Source organism: Perca flavescens, chromosome 16 (assembly GCF_004354835.1).
Source record: "Perca flavescens isolate YP-PL-M2 chromosome 16, PFLA_1.0, whole genome shotgun sequence".
Taxonomy (NCBI): domain Eukaryota; kingdom Metazoa; phylum Chordata; class Actinopteri; order Perciformes; family Percidae; genus Perca; species Perca flavescens.
In genome coordinates, this window is record NC_041346.1 from 23,248,338 (window position 1) to 23,270,635 (window position 22,298).

General features: G+C 40.3%; 1 protein-coding gene across 5 annotated transcripts in view; it reads right to left on the reverse strand.

Moving 5' to 3' along the window:
* Window positions 1-22,298, reverse strand: part of garnl3 (GTPase activating Rap/RanGAP domain like 3) — a 71,491-nt gene that overhangs the window by 34,862 nt on the left and 14,331 nt on the right. For all 5 annotated transcript variants that reach the window (XM_028601067.1, XM_028601064.1, XM_028601062.1 and 2 more), the window contains exon 2: window positions 15,110-15,179. In XM_028601067.1, the coding sequence (XP_028456868.1) occupies window positions 15,110-15,179 (70 nt within the window). The remainder of the gene's footprint in view (window positions 1-15,109; window positions 15,180-22,298) is intronic.

The window sequence follows — 22,298 nt, forward strand, 5'->3', positions numbered from 1 at the left end:
GTCAGACAGAACAATAACGAGGGAAAGTGATGAGAGAGCACTTACGGTGGAGAGAGAGAGAGAGAGAGAGAGAGAGAGAGAGAGAGAAAGAGTCAAAGTCCATTCAAAGCATTCCTGTGAGCAAGTGAGGATGAAAGGCGAGAGCTTTACATTCTGAATAAAATCATTAATAACTGTCACGCTGACTTTATTGTTCATGTTAAATTAAATCTGATATGCAGTACTGTAGCTGGGGGATTAGAAAGCTCTTAAATGAGATTCTGCAACTTGAGCTTCACAGGAGCTGGGTGTGAAAGCATTCATATTGTAGCATATAAATAGTTTGTTTTTATGTCATGCAAACATTTGGCCCACATGGTATTACAAGACACTGTTATCTATCTGTACTAGTACTTCTATATACTTTCAAATAACATATATTTAGGAGCAGACTACGTTAATAAAGTTTATATCCTGACAGAGGACCTTCCTTCCTTCTCCCAGGCTTTTTCTGAGCAAATCATCACAAGCATTTTTAATTTCTCAGCAAATGATATACAACTATTAATTAATGTCAAAAAAGTTGCCAGTTACTTCTCTGTTGAGCAACTAATCCTTCCAATTACAGTACATTACTGACAGTACATTACACATTACTGTATATATGGAGAAAAAAAATCATCTCTCTTCTTTTTGTGATGATAAATCTTTTTGTGATGATATAATTATACTGATATTTTACAACATTTGGAGTTTTAAGCAAAATGTCATTAAATTGTATCCAAAAGTGTTATCAACATCTAAAATGTATAAATCCTCTCAAATTATAGTTTGATAGTAAAAAAATATATACATTCATATGAATCCAACATATCATTAGTAAAGATACATTTTTTTTTTTTATGTACACAACACTGATGATAGGCTTGCTGGCCTAGCTATGGTAGCCATCCACAGATACAGTTTAAGGATTCACTGTGCCAGTTTTAACATTAAAACATGATGCATAAATATATGAATATGCCAGCATTTTTTATTTTAAAAGCATGGTATTGTATGCACAATAAAAAGGTATGTGTGAAGGCTTTAGGTCGCCCTTCATGTTATTGTAGGCCAAGTTTAATATGCAACTCTATTTTATACAATATATGTAGAAGGGGGTCCCTGCTCCATGTCTTTTTCACCTAAGGGGCCTTTGGCCTAAAAAACGTTAAAGACCCCTGTTGTAGAAGCTAGGCAATAAATATCCCCTTGGCTCTTACCTTAACTCTTAGCTATGATATAACTAATAATCTAAGGTGTAATGTCATGTCAATAAGTATGTGGAGCAGTGTTGTACTTTGATTATTATGTAATCTGATTATCTATCGTACAGGACCGTGTGTTCTTGTCTGTGTATGTAAATGTTTGTGTAAAACTATTTCTGTTATATTTTATAGAATTTGTTTTCTCTCTATAATACCAATAGATAGATGTTTAAAAAAAGTGTTATCAAGATGTTTTACACATCACAAAAATGTGTGTGTCAAAAAAAACACTGATATCGTTAAAACATTTTCCATTAATATGACATTGATTTCACCCACGCACACAAGTAAAGCGCTGGCTGCATTTCCTTCCCATGGTATGCTACAAGATAATACAATCCAGCCAAGCATGATTACTGCAGGTGTGAAGCTCTGATTAACGACAGAGAGGTTTCTGTGCAATAATTGGCTGTGTCTGAGGAGAGGCTGCGGAAAATACTGCCTTCTCTCCTTTCATACACATATTAATAGGCCTGAAAACAAATATATTTTCTGCTTACTTCCTGGTGTGGTGGTATGTGTGCCAGTGCTTATGTGTGAGGAAAAGGGCTTTTCGTCAAGATCTGTACGTGCGTGCGGAAAATGGAAAGTAAATGTTGAAACCATAGGCCTCTATCTCCCTGCATTTTTTGCGTCTCCTGCAACATTAACTGTCCAATCGCAGGATAATGGAGGGGAAACCAATGCAGCGTTCAGACAGAGCAATGCGCCGCCTCCATAGTTTATGTGTGTGAAAAACAGAGTAAAAAAATGTGTGACATTCTGTATTAAATGTGCGTTTAGGTAAGTGTTTGTGCTGCTGTGTGGGAATAGGCTTTCTTGCTGTTTTTGGGTGAAAGAATGAAAAATAGCAGGAGAAGAGAGCCATTAAGCGCTCTGGGGAGTCTGTGTGTGTATATGCGCACACTCATGCATGCATCACACAGCCACTGCTTTTAAATCATGCAATAGAAGAATGGCAAAGAAGGAAAAGCTGCACTCCAACGATTCCCCAGTGGGCCGGGGAAGGCAGGGAAGAGGAAACGAAGGGGCAGCCTGTTATGCTTTTACGCTTTAACAAACAACCTATAAAACACCTCACCTCTGCTGGGGAGCAAAAAGTAGAGTGATGAGGCAGAAAAAAAAAGAGAAGGGGCATCAAACGTATAGAGAAAGGGGGACAGAATGAAGTGTGAGGTCGCTGGGTTAGAGAGGGAAAGAGCAATGTGTAATGACAACAAAAAGCCGAATGATAAAAGAATAATAGCCATCTCCATGATGCGTAACCCCATGGGAAAGGGACGAGGCTTTCAAGCTTTATAGACGGAGAGAGATAAAACACACACACACACACACACACACACACACCTCCCATTTTAGAACATGACTTGAACATTTCACAAACACAATCGAGCTCACAGTGTTCTTAGAGAGCCTCCGATTTCCCTAAGGCCTATGAGACAAAGGAGCACTGCAGTGCAGAGAGAGACATGTGTGTGTGTGTGTGTGTGTGTGTGTGTGTGTGTGTGTGTGTGTGTGTGTGTGTGTGTGTGTGTGTGTATGTGTTGGGGGTATTCAATCAATACTTTTGTGACTGCTGATAGATAATTGATCTCATCAGTGGGCCTGTTCATGCAAACTCACACAATCTTTCAGGAAGGCAGAGAACACGGAGGCGTAGACAACAGAGGAAGGAATTGAGCAGAGGGTGAGGAGGGAAGTAGTAAGTAGTGGTGGGGGGGGTGTTTGAAGAGAGGCAGGTGCACAGTCAGAGAGAAGACATGAGTGAGGAATGAGAGAAAAGAGAGAAAATTAGGGAGGAGATGAATGGAGGCAGAAAAGAAGAAGAAGAGAGGAGTCAGAAATAATTAATTATAGAAAATATCCAGAGGAATCTAGAAACTGTTATCGGGTCTTTTTTCCTCCTCTACAAGCAACGGTAACTATGACATGGCAGCCTTGTCAAGCTTTGGATTTATTTTTAATCCAAAACCAAAAACCCAAGAGCAACGTGTAAGGAATGGATTAAACTGTGTATTTGAATGCTCTAAGATGCAAACGATGCCTGGCTAACTAGCTTACTTACATTTTGTGGGGTTACTGTATAGGATATGTAAGAAAGGTACCTGTTCAAGACTGGAGTATCCACTGTGTGGGAGCTAACTTGTTACTATATCAGGGTTTAGGGTAAAAATAGCAGCTCTGAAGTTTACACTCCAGCAACCCCAGCCAAACTTGCAATATCTCTACAGTTACAAATGACTTCTCCCAAAAAGTAACTGAGTTAGTAACTCAGTTACCACATTGTAAAAGTAATTAGTTACTCAGCAAAGTAACTGTGACGTTATTTTTTATGTTCTATGCTATTACGTTCTCCAACATCTTTAACGTCAATTAACGTATATTAACTAAAAACACTATATACAGTATTTTAGAACATTTGGTATTTATTTGAACTCAATAGATTGCAGCCTGCCATATGATATGCATAGAAATAAAAACATATAAAAAATAAATAAATAAATAAATAAATTTTCCTGGGCATAGCGTGCATGTTACATAAACATTCTTGCCTTTAATTTCAATGAACGAAAAGTAATGCCGGTAATTCCAGTTCAAGAAGGCTACCTTTGAATTTCCCTGGCTCGTTGCCATTGCCGCTGTCTTGTGTTTAGTGGTAGTCAGAGCGTGCGGTGAGACAGCGTGAGCAGGGCATCTGCTCACCCAGCCAATCATCATTGCATTTGCAACAATGTCATCATCCTCACCCCCCCTGCTCTCTCCAGGCAGCTGATGTGTAGCCAAAGCCTGACACCTCGCGTTTCATTCAACCAAATTGTAGTAACGCGGCACTTTACATTCTCAGTAACGATAACGGTGTTGCAACGATGGGAAAAGTAATTAGATTACTCCGTTACTAAAAAAATAACGCCATTAGTAACGCCGTTATACTTAAACGCTGTTACTCCCAACACTGCCGTTTAAAAATACAAACATTAAAGTATAAATCTAACCACTACCAATATGTTTTCTATCGTTGTTAATGTGAAGAAAAATAAAATGTTAATTACATTTAAAGTATAATGCTGTAATGTATTGTGCAAATATTAACTGAGTAGTCAAAGCGTGATTCATCTTTTCCCCGGAAGTCATTGTGTTTTCAATAGTTTTTTGATAAACAATAAAGCTCTTTGGCACAGAGGATTAAGCTCTATGAGGCTTCTGATACAGTCTATTCTTGTTGGTTGGATATTTGCATAGCTGGTTTTAGTCTTTTCTTTTTTTAAATTAGTTGACAATAACAAAAGTATTGAATATATCCAGACTTTTTCTTGAAATATTTGAGAATAAAATCAGTCTATTAAGGATTGGGATCTTATTTCATGTTTTTTTAGAGGAGCTAATTCCGTTAAACTGCAAACTGATCTGCATAACATGCATGCAAAAAGCCCTCTCATGTAGTGGAAGACTCCTGCAATGCTAATAACAATGTATAACGCATGATGTATCTATAGACGTGAAATTTCAACCGACTACCTTTGAAGGAGAAAATTAGAGGTGAAAATTGTAAATCAAAGACAAGCGTGTGTAATGTGGCTGTTTGCTATTTAGCCATTGACTGCACCTGATTAGCATTAATGCTGCCTGCGGCTAGGACAAATCCAGCCATTCTAACAACAGCACCACATCAAGAATCTGCCCATTTATACAACAGCAACACTGGCGATGATAAATCTAAGGATTAGGACTGAAGCCATTGGATCACCTACCCACCCACCCACCCAGGAGGAGTCACGCTAGTAGGGTGCAGCAGCTTTAAGGGCCCTCATGAGTGGGCAGATGCTGCAGTGAAGCCTGGGATCACAGAACGGAGCTGCAGAGTGCCATGCATCTTCTAACTAATCAAACTATGACGTAGAATATTTTAAATGACTTTCAAAGAGGTGTTTTATGCTCTAAACTGAAATTGTTAAAGGTTGGATGTGATACTGGTTATCATGGGCATTTTTAGACCCTTTTAGGGGGGCTCAAGCCCCTAAATTTAATCTAAAAATTTAAGCAATTATAATATTAAAAAACTGTTTTTTTTATCAATTTTGGTGCTTCAAAGTGAGAGTTTGTGAACTTGTTTGTTACTGACAGTGGACCAACAATTACATGTTCAAAGGGCTTGCAACAGGTTTAATATCCTGTGTGTCTGTCGCCAATGCCATGCACCTGTAACCCAGTCAAGGAAAGGGTCAACAGGAATGTAGTGTTGGCCAATCGGAGGTGGTTGTGCCAGACACCCGCCTTTGGCTGAGTCTCTATCTGATCTGTCAGAGGGAGAGCAGGAGTGCGGTTGTGAAGTTTAATGTTGGTAGTCCCCAGAGAAGAAGTTGGTAATTTCATGACTCTGGATTAGAACCCAAATTGAAACGTAAGCAACTAAAACTGCTGAATGTTAGATAATTGTGTCAAATTGGTTGTTATTACTGTGACTTATAAAGTGTCAGGTTTGGTTCCATAATAGGGTTAATAATGTCAAAAAACATTGTTGTTCAGTAGCTGGGGGGGGGGGGGGGCGGTTAACACTTTTGCATGCACTATATCCGTGTCACATTCTCATTAGGGGCTTAGCCCCCCTAAAGGTCTCATCCTAGAATCGCCCCTGCTGGTTACAATGACCAACTGCTGTTGAGCCTTCTTAGTTGGACTTTTTGCTATAGGAGAGAGAGACACCCAGAGAGACATCGCATGCCTTTAAAAAATCAATTACATTCAAGGATGCAAATTCATTTTCAAGAATTTTACATGCATCACTTTGTTTTAAGAAACTTGAAAAGAGTTTGCAAGTGTAGATGACAGCACGGATATGTGTCTAAAAGAGAGTGTAATGAAAATGAGAAATAGAAGAAAACAAACCAAGAAATGCCCAGTTAATCGCAGCTACAACAACCTGTGGTCCCAGATTCATTAAAGTTTCAAACAGGCAACAGAAAAACGTAACTACCTCTAAGTATAGATACCAATAAAGGACAGGGGTTTTAATATCGGCGGCCTCTCACAGAAATCCTGTGATCGTTTGTTTCACAGACAATAAACAGAGAAAAACATCATGTCAAACTTTAAAGAAGCAGCCCTGGTGAGCCCATGTTCTCTGCAGTTTCTGGGAGAGTTTGCACTTAAGATTGCAAGTGTGTGTTCCTGTGTGAATCTTGGTGACAAGTACCACCCATCGTAACTACCACTGTAATCTATCATTCTCCAATAGTAAACCTGAGCGGCTCTAGTTATGACTCATGAGTGTACATTCCCGTTCAGAAAGCTGTCGACACATCTGGGCGTGTGTGTGGGCGTGTGTGTGTGTGTGAGTGTGTGTGTGTGTAAGCAGAGCAATGAGTTGAGCCAGCAGAAGATAAATATGTAAATGTTGTGAGGCCCACAAGTCTTAATCATTGGAGCTATTTACAGTGATAGATCTACAGTTGTTGTTTTATATCAAAATAACATTTTAGCGTGGGTTCAAACCAATTTATATGATTTATCATGAACCAGAATGCTTCCTTGTAGGGCTGTAACTAATGATTATTTTCCATCAATTAAATGATCAATTGACTAATTGTTTCAGCTCTACTTCCTTACCCTTAAAATCGCCTCGATTTCTAAAGTTTTTTGTCAGCTGATTGTGGCTACACTTATACTTAGGTGGTCATATATTTTATGAAAAAAAACTCAATCTGCCATCATTTTGTAATTGCAACTTGTGGCCACAGTTCAGCCAAAGTTACACAGTATAGCTTTAATGTCAATAAACACACAAACAGGCGCAGTCACACACACAGTGAGACGCACGTACGCCAAGAATGGGAATGAATTCAGTGCGACAGTTCAGTCAAACGCCTTTGAGCCAGTGACAGTAACACTGGTAGGCAGGTGGGAGTCGAGCCGTCTGCTCACCAGTCACTGTGCAAGACTGACAGCTAACCTCTCAACACAGTGCTCCTCAAATACACACTCGTACACACAGTAGTCTCAGTCACGGCACGGCCAAAATCAACATGACCGTATGTGTGTGTCTGAAGGGTTTGATCCTCAAAACCTCCAACATGTTTTGTTTTCCAGATTCAGAGACAGCTAGTGCCCACCTCTCTCTATCCATCACGCCTTCTTCAGTGGGAGTCAAATGAAGACAATTCACTTTACAGGGAAAAAGAAACAACAACGCCACACTCTCCAAACTGTTATGTCAGGATGAAACGGGATTAATTGTCATCGGCTTCAGCTTTGGCGTGCCACACACAATTAAGCTTTTAAAAGTGGGCCGTGGAGTTGTCAGTGAATGAAGTGACAAGACAGGGTGGGAGTTGCCTTTGTGTTTGTGTTAGTATTTGTCTCTATCTATGAATGCAGATGCCATCATGGAGTATTTGTTTGCTCATTTGTGTGGATGAGTGTGTGCTGGCACAGGGGTTAATAGGAACCTCACACACACACACCACTGATTCCCCACACTCTCGCCTTCATTCAGGATAACTTAGCCAACAAAATCCTATGATTCAATATGTTCCAGTGTAGTGAACCGGTGAGTACATGAATATCCCACTGCACACTGAGGTCCTGATGAGTTCAGAGTGAATGTAGGTAAAGTCTTTCCTCCATGTCTCTGGATCAGGATGCATTTTAGCCATGCTAGTGGCAATGTCAGTCTGTCATTTGGTCGGACTGTAATATCTCAACAATTATTAGATGGATTGCCATGAACGTTTGTACAGACCTTCATGCCTCCCCGAGGATGACTTTTGAGGATTTTGACTTTTCCTCTAGCACCAATGTGAGGTTGACATTTTTGTTTTTAATTGAAATATCTTGACAACTATTCAATGGATTGCCATGACATTTAGTACAAACAGGCATGGTTCTTAACGGATTAATTGTAAAAACTGACTTTTTTTTAATCTAGTGCCATCATCAAGTCAAAATGTGTCCAATACTAAACTACAATAGCTTATGACCAAACACCTGAAAAACTAATTACATTCCCATCACTATCAGCTGTAGGCTACTTTGTGTTTACTGCACATGTTGCACGCCAACATGCTCAGCTATGATGGTGAACATCGGCATGCTAGCATTATCATTGTGAGCATATTAGCGTGCTGATGTGAGCATTTAGCTTAGTGCCAAAGTTCATCATCACAGAACAGCTAGCATGGCTGTAGACTTAGTCTTGTTGTTAGAGGGATTTTAACTTTATTCTGAAGATGTGATGCTCATAAGGGTGCACACATACAGAAGGATATATTCAGTGAGAGCAATCCTCGTGTCTCATTATAACAGAAAATTAACTTTGCATTTCAAAAGCGTCCCTGATTCCTACAGCACAATATCAGGTTTATCAAATGCACTTGGAACAGAGTTTCCACTTCAGATCCTTAACACTTCTATAATGTGAAAGTGGTTTTTGTGTGTGTGTGTGTGTGTGTGTGTGTGTGTGTGTGTGTGTGTGTGTGTGTGTGTGTTTGTGTGTGTGTGTGTGTGTGTGTGTGTGTGGACTGGAGTGAATCATACCCACACGACAGTGTCTGTGGAGGTAGGCTACCTGCTCTTATTGGCAACTGCTACCGCCTCTTCAATGATGCCAAAAATAAAACAAACAGGATGAGTCACGTCTCTGCTTATGCTGGTCTCTCTTATTAGGGAGACCCTGCTTTTAATCTGTGTCTCCCACTTGTGTGGACACATTTGAAAGCACGTTCTTCAAAGCACTGCAACACACTGGAGTCAGTGTCGTGTCTACACAAGATAAAACACAAAGGTGAAGTGATTTGTAGTCGGAAAAATTAGGTTTACACTGTGGTCACTTTAACTTGACCTTAGATTTCCAAGATACATTTTTAAGGCAAACATTCCACTGTAAGCTGTAACACGTTATATTCAAAAATGAACTATTTTGGTAAAGTTAACTATAAAACTTTACCAGAGTTCAAGTAATTTTTCTTGCTGTCACATTAAGAACTATAAGATACATGTTTTTGACAAATCTTGCATGAATGTGTTCTACAGTCAACAGGTGGCACAAGTAGGGAAACTCTAGGATTTTCAATGTAAGATATAATGTGTAATATTTAACATACATTAAGTACATATTTATTCTAGTAGCTGTGTACATTAGCGGTTTTGTATGGCATGTCCAGGAATTTGTTTTTCTTCATACATAAATTATAAATGTATTTTAAAGCTATAGTGCGTAGTTTCTGTCGCCCCCATGATAAATTATAAGTAATGACAACAACACTGTCGGCGCGTCCACATGAGACAAGCCTTCCGTGATCGCACACGCGCTCCCACCCCTCCTCCACACAGTTGCTAGCGCGGGAAAGTCACCGGAAGCCACAACCTGAACACAGCCATACTGAGAAATACAGAGAGAGTAGTGTGGAGCTGAAAGTCTTTATTATAAATTATCTTTGTAGCAACTCGTTTGGCAATGGCTTGAATGTAACAGATGTTCATTAATATCAAAAAGTTACGCACTAAAGCTTTAAGGTTGGATTCTGGTATGTTTTTAATCTAGTTAAATTTAATTTTTTTAAATTCTAGGCAAAGATTATTACATTAATCAAAATATGATGAAATTATTCAGTATTTTTCCCCAGAATTAGATCCTGGCAGTGTGGAAAAGGCATTAAACCAATAAAATTTACAGAAAATATAATTAAACAGTTAACTTAATTTACGTTTTGTAGTTTTTGGTAGTCAAACGTTTCTTTGGGGGGTTGGGTTGGGGAGTATTTGTAAAATCCTGGCGATGGCACTGGTTCAAGGATTCATTTGGACATCTAAAGGGAGTTGTATTAATCTAGAAATAGGCCTTTCCCAACAAGTTGGGGTAGCATTTAACTATAAAGGTAAGGGTATTAGGCTCAGCAGAGGGGTATGGATTAGGTTTTCAAGGAATTGCAGATCCCTTGTATATTATAGCCTAACAGATACTCAAATGTCTTTTTGTTATTTTTGTGGTGACATTTCCAATATATCAGCAAGAAGCGCTTTGTATAGCTCTACTGCATGGTACTGTGAAGCTTGATTCTGTTAACACGCCTTCAACGTGAGTACTACATTTATCTAAGAGTTGTGGATATTCAAGAGAAAGTCAAATTATCACACTTTCCTAATTTTATGACTTTTATGATTTCTATGGAAATGTGCTGATGTGTTGCCCACTTCACATTGGACAGATACAGACTTTGAGCACACGGATTCAATACTGTCAACACAAGGAGCTGTTTGTTGGCTAAATGGAACCAGGACCTGAATTTTCCACAGACTCTTTCCCGACCTTTGCACAAACCTCCCCTGGAGATTTACAGCCTTAAACAGTGTGAGAGCCAGAGTTGACAAAAACACTTTCCCTTGTATGTTCACTTCAAACAAGCAATTTTATTTCTCTTTCCAACAGAAAAACAAACTAAGCTAAGCTTGGCAACATGTGCTTATCCTCCCTGTGGTTATTTCTGAAGATCAACCTGGATTTATCAAGTGCCAGTAATTTTCCGTTATCCACTTACTCTTCCATCAATCATATCACAATTTTTTAAGGTTTATGCAAGATTTGTTTTGGTGATACACTTAATTAACCGGATTAAACTGATTCTTGCTAATTACAACAAAACTGAGATGGTAGTTCTGAGAAAATCATGCCGTAGCACTTATAATTGGCCTTAATACTAATTAACTAACCAAAAAGGCTGTGTCGGTGGGGGAACTAGTCATCAAGGTTGTAGAGGAAGTTGTTAGTTCAGTTTGGGTAAATGTTAACACTGAACTGTCCATTTTTACACTATGTTGTTGCTACTTTATCTATTTTTGTCATCCCATTCATGATCATTACTCTCAGTATGCTAAATATGAAGCTAGAGCCAGCAGGTAATTAGCTTAGCATAAAGAGGTGAAGCAAGGTGAAACAGCTAGCCTGGCTTTGCCCTTGTTGTCACGGAGACTCCATGAAATCACTGCGTTTGGCAAAAGAATTGTTCCAGCACAAAAATGCGGGTAAAATTACTTAACGCTAACATCACGCTACATTCACCTTTGTTCCTGAAGTTATATTTACATGACAGTTAGTTCACAGTCTTCGTGAGGTCAATGTAAACATATTAGTCATATGAGGTAGTTGACTATGGCATATGGCAATTGCGATAATCAATTTATCATTTAATCGCAAAAATGGCGAAACATTTGCTGATTCCAGCATCTCAGATGTTTTTCAAAAAAAGCTTTTCTCTGATTTATATAATTGTAAATTGAATATGTTGGGGTTTTGGACTGTGCTCTGATTAGGGCATCTTTCACAATTTTGCATAATTTAATAGATTTAAGGGACCGTTCGTTATTTATTTATGGGGCCACCGGAGGAGTTTTGGGACCTTTAGTCAAAACAGACATGACCCTCCCCTCGCCAGGAATAATTTTTCTATGACCCTCCAAAACGATTTGGAAAGAAGGGCAGCACGGTGGCTCAGGGCAGCACGGTGGCTCAGTGGTTAGCATTTTTCTGCCTCACAGCAAGAAGGTTCTGGGTTCGAATCCAGGTTGTCCCGGGCCTTTCTGTGTGGAGTTTGCATGTTCTCCCCATGCTTGTGTGAGTTTCCTCCGGATGCTCCGGTTTCTTTCCACCATAAAGACATGCATGCTAGTTAACTAGGACTACAGTTGAAAATTAGCCAACTGGCGCATTTACAGAAATTTAATGAAATAAATCAAATAAAATAAGCTAATGACCCTCCCCCAACAATTTATCAATACCTTCTGCACTGGTTTGCACTTGGCAAAGATATACAGATCACTATTGCTTTTTACAGCAATGACATACATGATTAAATCTCTGCATTCTCATCTGACGCATCCCACTCCTCTATTATGGTGTGGTGGCCATTACAGTAGATTTACTCACTAACGTTGTTGTGGAAACACAATAAGCATGGAAACTAAATGCACACTTCCTGCATTACTACATTACTTCAAATACTAAGTTACTCCTCTAGTAAACTAGTATTCACATGAAATAAAACAATAAAACATTGAGACCATTCAGCAAAGCACTCTGGGTAACATTCAACACACAAACTGGTTGCTATGGACTCGTCACTAGGCTTCCTCCACACGCCGTTTAAACAAAGTGGAATAAACATATAAAAGTCCCAATCTACACAAAACCCGCAATCAATTAGTAAGCTGACATCTAATATGGCATTTAGGAAACCTTTATTGCAACCTTGGCACGGTAAGATGTCCAGACTAGCAACATTCATTTTCATTTTTTGCGTCCTGCTGCTCGCACCGTCAGCAAGGAAATCTTTTTTTTACTAAAGCACTATATGAAATCAGATATATTACCTACCACTATTTAATTGTTTTGTATTATTTAGCTAAGATATTTATAAAATATCTGGTCATGCCAGACGTAATTATTCCACTCATTTTTTAAACAATGCAATTACCTGTTTCAGCCACCAGGGGGGCAGTGCTCCCCCTGCCCCACAGCAAACTCATGGGTCAGACCCATCTGGTAGTGAAGGAGGGCCGAGACTGAGAGCTACATGGAAAAATATGCAAAAAATAAGCCACTGTGAAACTGTGTGCTGTTTCTATGAATACAAAAGTTGGGTAACCCCTCCCCCCTCTGGACTAAAAATGTTTGGATGACCCTCCCCTCAACAAACAATAAAAAGACATGACCCTCCCCTATTTTCCTCCGGTGGTCCATTCCATAAATACCGAACGGTCCCTAACTATTAATAAATCAATACTAAATGACAATTATTATTTGCAGCCTACAGTGAGCATCTGGGGAGGCCATTTAAATAGGACCAGTGACTTAAGGCTCTTATATACTAGACGCAGCCCAGTTGGCGCGTGCAAATGTGACGTCATGGGATCGCCGTGACTATTTATACCCGCGCTGGTGCTCGCGACACTAGTTGCAGTCTTCTCCGGAACAGCAGTGGCACTAATGAGCAAAGGCTACCGACGTTGCTCTTTCTACGGACTAGAAGAAGAAGAAAAAGGTAAACAACGGCAGAACTGGCAGCAGCATTGCCGTCAATGCTTCAATTTGATTAAATGACCTACTTCGTCGGATCAACCCTTTCATTCACCATAAAAGAACTCATCTTAACCCAGTAAGTTTACAAGACAGACTCACAGTCACTCTGAGAGTCCTGGCATCCGGTTGTCGGCGAACTCGTTCAGGCCTCCTGTTTCCGCTTTGTCGCACGGCGCGAGTGTCTATTTGCACCCCCGGTACGAATAGCCTCGGCCACACAGCTGAGCTATTCACACCCTGCGGCATACAACCGTTAGTTTGTTAGCTAGTACCTATTTTTTGTATACAGTACCGTTACCTAGCAACCGAGGCTTGAAGAAATTAAGTGGTAAACAGTTACACAATCCTCTAGAAGAACTGCTATGTGAGTGGTTAGTACGCTTACCTTTGGTATGGGGGTTTGGAGTTTGACACCCCGGTAGGGTGAACTTATTTTTTTAATTTTGGATTGGATAATTTGCATGCAATTCAGGGCCCGCGAACGCGAAATTGTATTTTTTTTTTTTTTTTTTGCAGGGTGGTAGGGGAAGACTCATGAATATGCCTGCTCTGGTTGGGTTGGTTAAGTTTAGGCAAGAAGAGTGGGATTGGTTATGGTTAGGGTAAGAATGTCAGGGCGATAATATTCCAAAAAGGTGTAATACATGAGTAGTATGGATAACTGTGTGTAACTGTATGCCAAGGTACTGTAAATGCACAGGGTGCAAATAGCATACATTGATATTTGTACCAGGGTTGCAAATAGCCTCACACAAAAAAAAAAGAGCCGTGCGTGACCTCGGCTCGCCACCTTGGATGCATCTAGTATATAAGAGCCTTTAGTTAGTTGACATTTGTATACTAATCTATCAATGCATATTGTCTTAATATCTAATAGTTAATCCATAATGATGGATCACAGAAGACCCTTAAGCTTGCTATACGTACAGCAGAAATATCAAATGCTAAGTGTAGCAAATGTGACAAAGATGAAGAAGTCTAAAGCACACGTGTGGAGGAAGCGGAACAGGCATGTCATGCTTTTGTGTGACTGACACACTTTGAATATTAAGGCTATCAGTGAACTCATCCTGGCTCACACTCACCACAGTGTTTGGAAACTGCTCTCTCCCTCTCTCTCTTTTTATCACATACATACCCCCCCACACACACAGCAGCACTGTGTGTAGTGTCAGTGTGCTATTGCTGATTGGCAGCATGTGGATTCTCCTCAACCCTAATCTGTTGCACACGTGGGGCGCAGCGCTCACGGACAAGCCCACAATATGTCTCCGGTAGGAAGTACGATTGCAGTGTGAAACCCTAGGACTTCCTGTCCCTCTGGGCTATCTGGATGCACAGACTCAACTCACAGTGGAGGGACGTGCACTCGTACACAAACTCCCCCAAAGCAACAATGACTCAACAGCTTAGTAATCAACCACAAAGACACACACTGTGCTGCAGCATCAAAACAAAACATGAACTTTAGAGGCTGAGCAGGCATCACTGTGAGTGGAGCACCCATAGTGATCCACACTGGCAAAGCACATTGCTGGACCACACCCAGTACGTCATGACTCATCAGTCCCCCTCGGTTGTCCGTCCATGCCAACAGAAATGAGGGGAAGGAAATAACAGAGAGAGGCAGAAAGGGAGGGGAGATCATGACAAGAAGAATCAACAAGGAGGATGGGGGGAAAGAGGATGAGGAGCTGGTCACGCTGAGACACAAAGGGAGCAACAAACAGATGAGTGCATTGTGGGTGGGACTCACCAGCTCCACCGAACCATAGTGTTTCCTGCTGAAGTCTCCACGCCTGCAGCCCAAGTCCTCCGAGGCAGAGCTGCAACACAAACGCATGGTCAGACACATGGCCTGTCTGTCCTCCATCACATAACACAGACATACATAAACTGTGGCAGTTGCTGCATCTGCTTTTCTACAGTCTTTTTTCTAATCTCGCTTCTTGTCCATGCCCACTTGGTTCACCCTACGTCTTTCTCTCTCTCTCATGTTGCCTTTTTCTTTCTTTCCCTTCCTCCTGTCTGAGTCTTTGTCGGTGTGGCGGGGCTGCTGGTGGCATGGTGACTGGCCGGGAGCGGCGGCCAACCCCAGTTCTGATTAAGACGTGGGTCCTGATTGAATTAACTTCAGTGATAGATGGAGACTGGCTGGGAGAGCAGACTGCTGGTGCAATAACCAAATGCGCACACAGAGTAGATAAAATATCGCTAAAACATAGAGACACACACACACACACACACACACACACACACACACACACACACACACACACACACACACACACACACACACACACACACACACACACACACACACACACACACACACACACACACACACACACACACACACACACACAGCTAGCTTGACTATACTGTAGACTCTTGAATCTAACTGAAGAAACCAGAAGCATCAAATGCATTCCAAATATTTTTCAGCTTAAATTCTAACTTTATTGTTTCAGCCATTAGTGCAATACTCAGACACAGCCTTCCCACACACAGAGAGACTAATATCTTCTGCTCCTAGGCTAATATTTTAGCATGCTTAAGTCATAAAACCTTAGACTTTAGCCTAAAAATGTGAAAACAGAAAAATATTCAGCATATTCCACGATGGTACACAACAACCTACCAACTTGGGAAGGGCCAATCTGTGTGGTTACCCCCCTACATTACATTTATCCCAATCCAAATATGTTTTTTATGTTTTACATGTTTTGTATTCATTATGCCACCTGAGCTCTACACATTCACTTAATTACCCAAAACATGATTTTATGGCACAAGGAATCTACAAAATATGGAAGCGAGTGGTAAACCGTACGTGTGTCTGAACATTGTGGGGGGTATTTTGTATACCTTGTGTTTGCATATATCGTTGATTGTCTGAGTGGTGATATGACCTGCATGCCTTCTGCTTCCTCTAGACCACATCCTCCACTCTTCTTATACCTCCCCCTAACTCTTCTCCTCTCTGGTCAGGTTTCTCTCTCTCTCTCTCTATCTCTGCAGGGTGGGGCTGTTAATACATAATGTACACTCAAGCTTAAAGGACGCATTTTAAAGTGTGTCCGTGCTACAGGATGTATCCATCACCGTTTTCCTTAGCCACTCTCCTCCTCTACATACTGGTGATTGGGGTGGGGTCTGCTGCGCCACCACAACATGTGCTCCATCACAGCTTTTACCTTTATGTGCTCCCACTTTTTCTTCTCAGCAACCAGGTTGCTATCTTTTCTACCCTTCACCTTTCCTCTGACATGGGGAATCAGGAAAAGCATTTTACCTTGGTGGTGGGAAGATTAAGTGATACCACCCCACCCACCTTCCTAATGAAAACCCCTCCATCTCCTAGTGAAGAACATCTCCTTCTATAAAGGCTTTGTGTGATATTTAATGGTACTTATGGATGAACATTTTAGGGCTGAACTGAGCTTTTTGTTTTGGAATTGCATGCGTTATCAACATTTATAACCTTAGTTGGTTTGGCTTGAGTATATAGATGCATTTAAGCAGTCACTTGCACAGAAAGATATGTTTTCAAAACCAAAACACTTGGCTGTATAATGTCCAAAGGAAAAAGTGCCAGATTGAGAATGCATTCTTGTGTACTTGGGGAAAACGTGTGTCCAATTTTAGCTTTTTCGCTTTAAAATTTAGAGATATTTTAACGCATGTAGGAGGTGTAGCCCATGGTGAACTAAGAACCGTTTGTGCACAAGGTGGTTTCTGTCAGACCAAAAAGCGGTGCTGACACCTATTAAAGAGATGGAATGAGCCAAGGAAGTGCCTTAAGTGTGATGAGTATGTACCTGTCAACGGAGCTCTGGGAGTGCAACAGAATGGAGAGGACATTCAGATTTCAAGCACAGTATGTTCGAGGAATCAAAGCAACAACAAAAAAGATCTACAGTGTGAGCTTGTTCATCTTGTCAGGATTTTTTGTTCTATTCACTATAACAAAACTAAGGATTGAAATATTGAGTTTTGCTCCAAGATTTATTTTAGTGGATTTTAAAATGTTCAACTTATTTTTTTCCAAATGAAAACAGCTTCACGAGCACTGATAATATAAGGTTTGATGCCCATTTTATAATTCTTTCCTTTTTTAACTATGCTGGCTGCGTGGCTTTATGGGATGGCGATGTCAGTCAGTGGGTTGGCCCAACAATAACTGAAATATCTAATCTAACTATTGGATGGATTGCCATGAAATCTGGTACATTCATGGTATCCATATGATAAATTGTATTAACTTTGGTGATATCTTAACCTTTCATATAATTCCAAGACATGGCTAAATACCTGCAAAACTAATGAAATTCCCATCAGCTTCAGCTGTAAGCTTACTTTATGTTATGTGCTAATTAGCAAATGTTAGCATACTAACACACATAAATAAGATGGTGAACATGTTATATCTGCTAAACGTTAGCATGTTAGCATTGTCATCGTGAGCATGTCAGCATACTGGCAATAACATTTAGCTCAAAGCTGTGCCTTTTGTAAGTACACATGCCAACATGGCTGTCGAATCTTCGTCTTGTGATAATAAAAGACTGATTATAAACTGCCTGTTACCTTACACTCCTGACATGCTGCTTAACATGTATCAGAGATATAACACCGTGGAAACCATTATCCTGCACTGAAAGCTGCCCGTATGTTTGGAAATCATAACTTGAACTCTGCACCACAACGGTTCCCTCACTTTTCAGCAGCGTAATGGCTGTTAGCCAAAGAAAAATGACTTTGAAAGCTTGGACCAAAGAGAAATAGCTCTAAAACAGAGAAGAGGTAAAATGGATATTCATTACTCAACTGCTGCACTTAGTAATGGAGTACGGGAAAGGTCACAAATTGTGGTTTCTGTCACAAGACAATGGACAGTCACCACTGAAAGGCTCCATACAGTACAGTGAAATGTGAAGTATAAATCACACTGCCACCCATCATATTAAACCTCATAGTGCTGCTCAAGAAAAAAAGCCAATCCTTTTATCGGTTATGTCAAACACTGTATGACTCTTTAAACCCATCACTCCATAAAGTTGCTCTTTTTGAGATTGTGTTGGATAGAAAACACAAGAAAAGACCTTGATGTTAACAGGTGTAGAAGCTAACACAAGACTCTTGAGAATTACAATGAAGCGAATAAAAAGGCCCAACATTCAGAATTTATCAAACATTCAACAGCTTTTCTGTCTCTTACATCCAGATCTGGCAAACCCGTGACAATCTAAATAATTTAAATGTCAGTCGACTGCTGCAGTTCCTAGGAAAATGAATGCAGAAATGTGTGCTTAAAATGTTAAATGATAGAACTGTGGTGTAGTCCCCCCCCCCCACCACATGTGCAACAACAGGTTTAATTTAGAAACTTTGGTAATTCATTTTCAAAATAACCATTTTCACCTAATTTGAATTATCTGATCTCTGCGGTAAAACGTGATTGTTAATTTCTTCAAAAACAAGTTACAGATTGGTGCACTACATGCACAGTGCAGATGAATACTAACCCATCATACACTTTTCTATCAGAGCCTCTAGATTATTCTTAACAAAAGAAGTCAAAAAGTAAATTTGCAACAGTGATGTATAGAATCTAGAAATATAAGGAATAGGTGGATAAAGATGCAGATGATTATCACACAAAACGGAGGGGAAAAAGGCAATTCATACCATAACAAGCCATGACAGCATTTTGATAAGTCATATAGCATTTCATGGAAATTTCAGGACATCTTTGGCTCTTCCCTCTCCGAACAATTGATGCGGCACGGAAAGGAGGCGTCTCTGCTATTGGCAGCACTGTGCCATAAGAGCTTTACGTTCACTATAAGACCTCTCTCTCTGTCACTGCAGCCCCCGTCTCTTGCTGGTAAAGAGCTGCAGGACTTGGACTACTGTACATCTAAACTCATCTGCAGGGTTTAAGCCAGATGCATGCTTTCAGTGTGGCAACATATGCCAGAGCTGCATGCACCTCCACTCTACAGTAACAGCAACATGCATGCATGAAAAGCATGTCATGCATAATTCATAATTTTCCATGCACATACTTAAATATCTGCTTTCAAAAAGGAGATGGATCAATTAGGCTAATAAGCAACAGAATATCCGCACAAAATACCCGCACCGACTCAGTTTACAATTTCATAAAACTGTCGACCAAGCTGCACATAAACCTGCGCTGTGGTTCAATTAAATGCTGTTGTGACTAAAAGAGTCTTTTGAGGACAGTCAATACTTCCAGACTGGAGACTTGTGGATTCAGTGGCGCTCAGTTTCCCAGCAATCCCAGAGTAAAGGGAAAAAGATCAAAACATTTTGCAATTGCAATTTGCATAACTAGACAAGTATCAAAACTCCACCAAAACAGTCGATTATTGGAAACATTATTTGCCGATTGAAAAGCGTAAAAGGGCACTTTACGCACCAACAACTGTTTGCACACCGGAGCAGGTGTCTTCTGCTTTGTCTCATTTATTCGGGGCTGCATGATCAAATATGCCAGTGCTGCAGGGATATGACAGAGCGACGACAAAGAGCTATGCATTCAACAGATGAGAGGTGGCATGCAGAAACAAAGGTAAGAGTAAGAGGTTTTTTTTTTACCGCTGATTGAAAGTCAACAGTTTGTTAGAGGCTGGATCCACACTGTTCATGTCCCCATGCGATGTCAGTCCAGTGGACAGGAGACAACAACAAACCGGCGTCTCCTTTTCTCTCCGTGGGTTTATCTTCTCGTTAAGAGCGCCGTAACGGCACTGCAGCGCAAACTCCGACAACAGCTGATCGAAACCCTGTTGGTGGTCGGACTCGGTCTGGCTCTGGTCTCTGCGCGCAACTGGTCACAGCATGATGATGATGATGAAGCGGAATCTCTCTCTCTCTCTCTCTCTCTCTCTCTCTGCTCTGCTCTGCTCTGCTCTGCAGAGCAAAAGGCACCATTCAGAGCAGATTATTATTATCGTGTTGTTGTTTTTTTCCTTCTTTGAGTTGCTGTTACATCACCGTCAATTACGTGAAGCTTCTCTACAGTTACAATATCCTGGAGCGCAAAGTGATGTCAGAAAATGATTTCGGATTCCTGTCAGTTGGAGAAGAGGAAGACAGGAAATCCTGTTCAATTATTATAATATATCAGCTTTTTATCACATTGTTGGTACCACTTGCTAATAAGTCCCCATAAAGTATAAGTTGTAACTAATGGCTTTAATTGCTATATTATTAGTTAGCAATGGATGTAATGCTTTATAGAACAGTTATAAGCCATTAATAAGAAGACCAACTTTTGGGTTGCCAGGTTGTGAACAATATTTTTTGGCAGGCCTTTCTTAATAGGCATATATGCGGATGCAAAGGTTTTGCTCTGCGGTTGTAAATGTTAATAAGTGGTTAATAAACAGATTTTGATCCCAGTAACAGTCCAACCAGTCAAATAATTGTTTTCACATTCTGCTTATTAATGGCATATAACTGATCTACAAATTAAAAATTATACAGCACGATGCATTGCCAAATATTCTAACATTTCTCAGGAGAAACTGATCTTTATTTGGCCTCTCAGATCCTCACCAATCAATCAGTCTAATGTGCTCTCCGGGGTCTACCCATAATCCCACTCAACAGCAGATCCAGGCAATGACGAGGTCATCCATTCACCCTCTATATCTCACACTTGCTTTTTACCTTTTGAAAATGCACTTTCCTGCCTCCCATTGACTTAACACTCGTGGTGTGTTTGGTCCAGGAGTCACAACAGATGTGAGACTGCCGTTTATTACATTGCTGCCAAATTTATGAAGTGAGTGATGGCGTGCTACAACAAACATCCACGCTTTTATTTTGAAGTCATTGACCTGACTTCCTGATTGTCTAGGGTCCCACAAACCCCAACACTGTATGAGTGAAAATAAACAAATCAACCTAATGTTTCATTTTTAAATCTTTTTTTTTCTTCTGGCCTTATTAAAACTTAATACTGTATGTAGAATAATATGAAAGTGGTAACCCTTTCATATTCCACAAACTGGATTTGCACATTTGATGAAGGATATATGGAAATGATCATAAAGCATTGCTACTAGAGAACAGATTAGGGCTGCAACTAAAGATTATTTTCATAGTTGATTAATCTGTAGTTTATTTTCACAATTATTCGATTAGTTGTTTGGTCTATAAAATGTCAGAAAATGGTGAAAAATGTGGATCAGTCTTTCCCAAAAGCCCAAGAGGACGTCCTCAAATGTCTTGTTTTGTCCACAACTCAAAGATATTCAGTTTACTGTCACAGAGGAGAGAAGAAACTAGAACATATTCACATGAATGAATCAAAGAATTTTTACTTTTGTCTTAAGAAATTACTAAAACCGACTAATCGATTATCAAAATAGTTGCAGATTAATTTAAGAGTTGACAACTAATCGATTAATCTTTGCAGCTCTATTTTAATTATCATGGTGACACAACGGTAATTGTGTTTCGTTTAAGCTGTTAAAAAGGCTCCGGGGTCTCCGGAACCTCAAACAGAACATGTTTGTCAGATTGTGGAATACAAGGATGGAACACACAAGCAAAGAAAATATTCAAGATGTTGCACATAAAGAAAACAATGGGATGTGGTAAAAACATGACACACACACACGGAATGTGAGCTTAGGTAAATCTGATACCTTCACAATAGCCCAGCCACAGCCTGTCTCCAGCTCGCACACACACACACACACACACACACACACACACACACACACACACACACACACACACACACACACACACACACACACACACACAAGAGTGCAGGAATGCACGGCTCAGGCTACACGGCACTCAGCTGCTCATCAATTTTTAATCAGTAGAAACCCCCCTCTGTGACATGCCACACCACAGGAAAACACCTAAAGCTACAGCTCCAACACACATGGCATTTA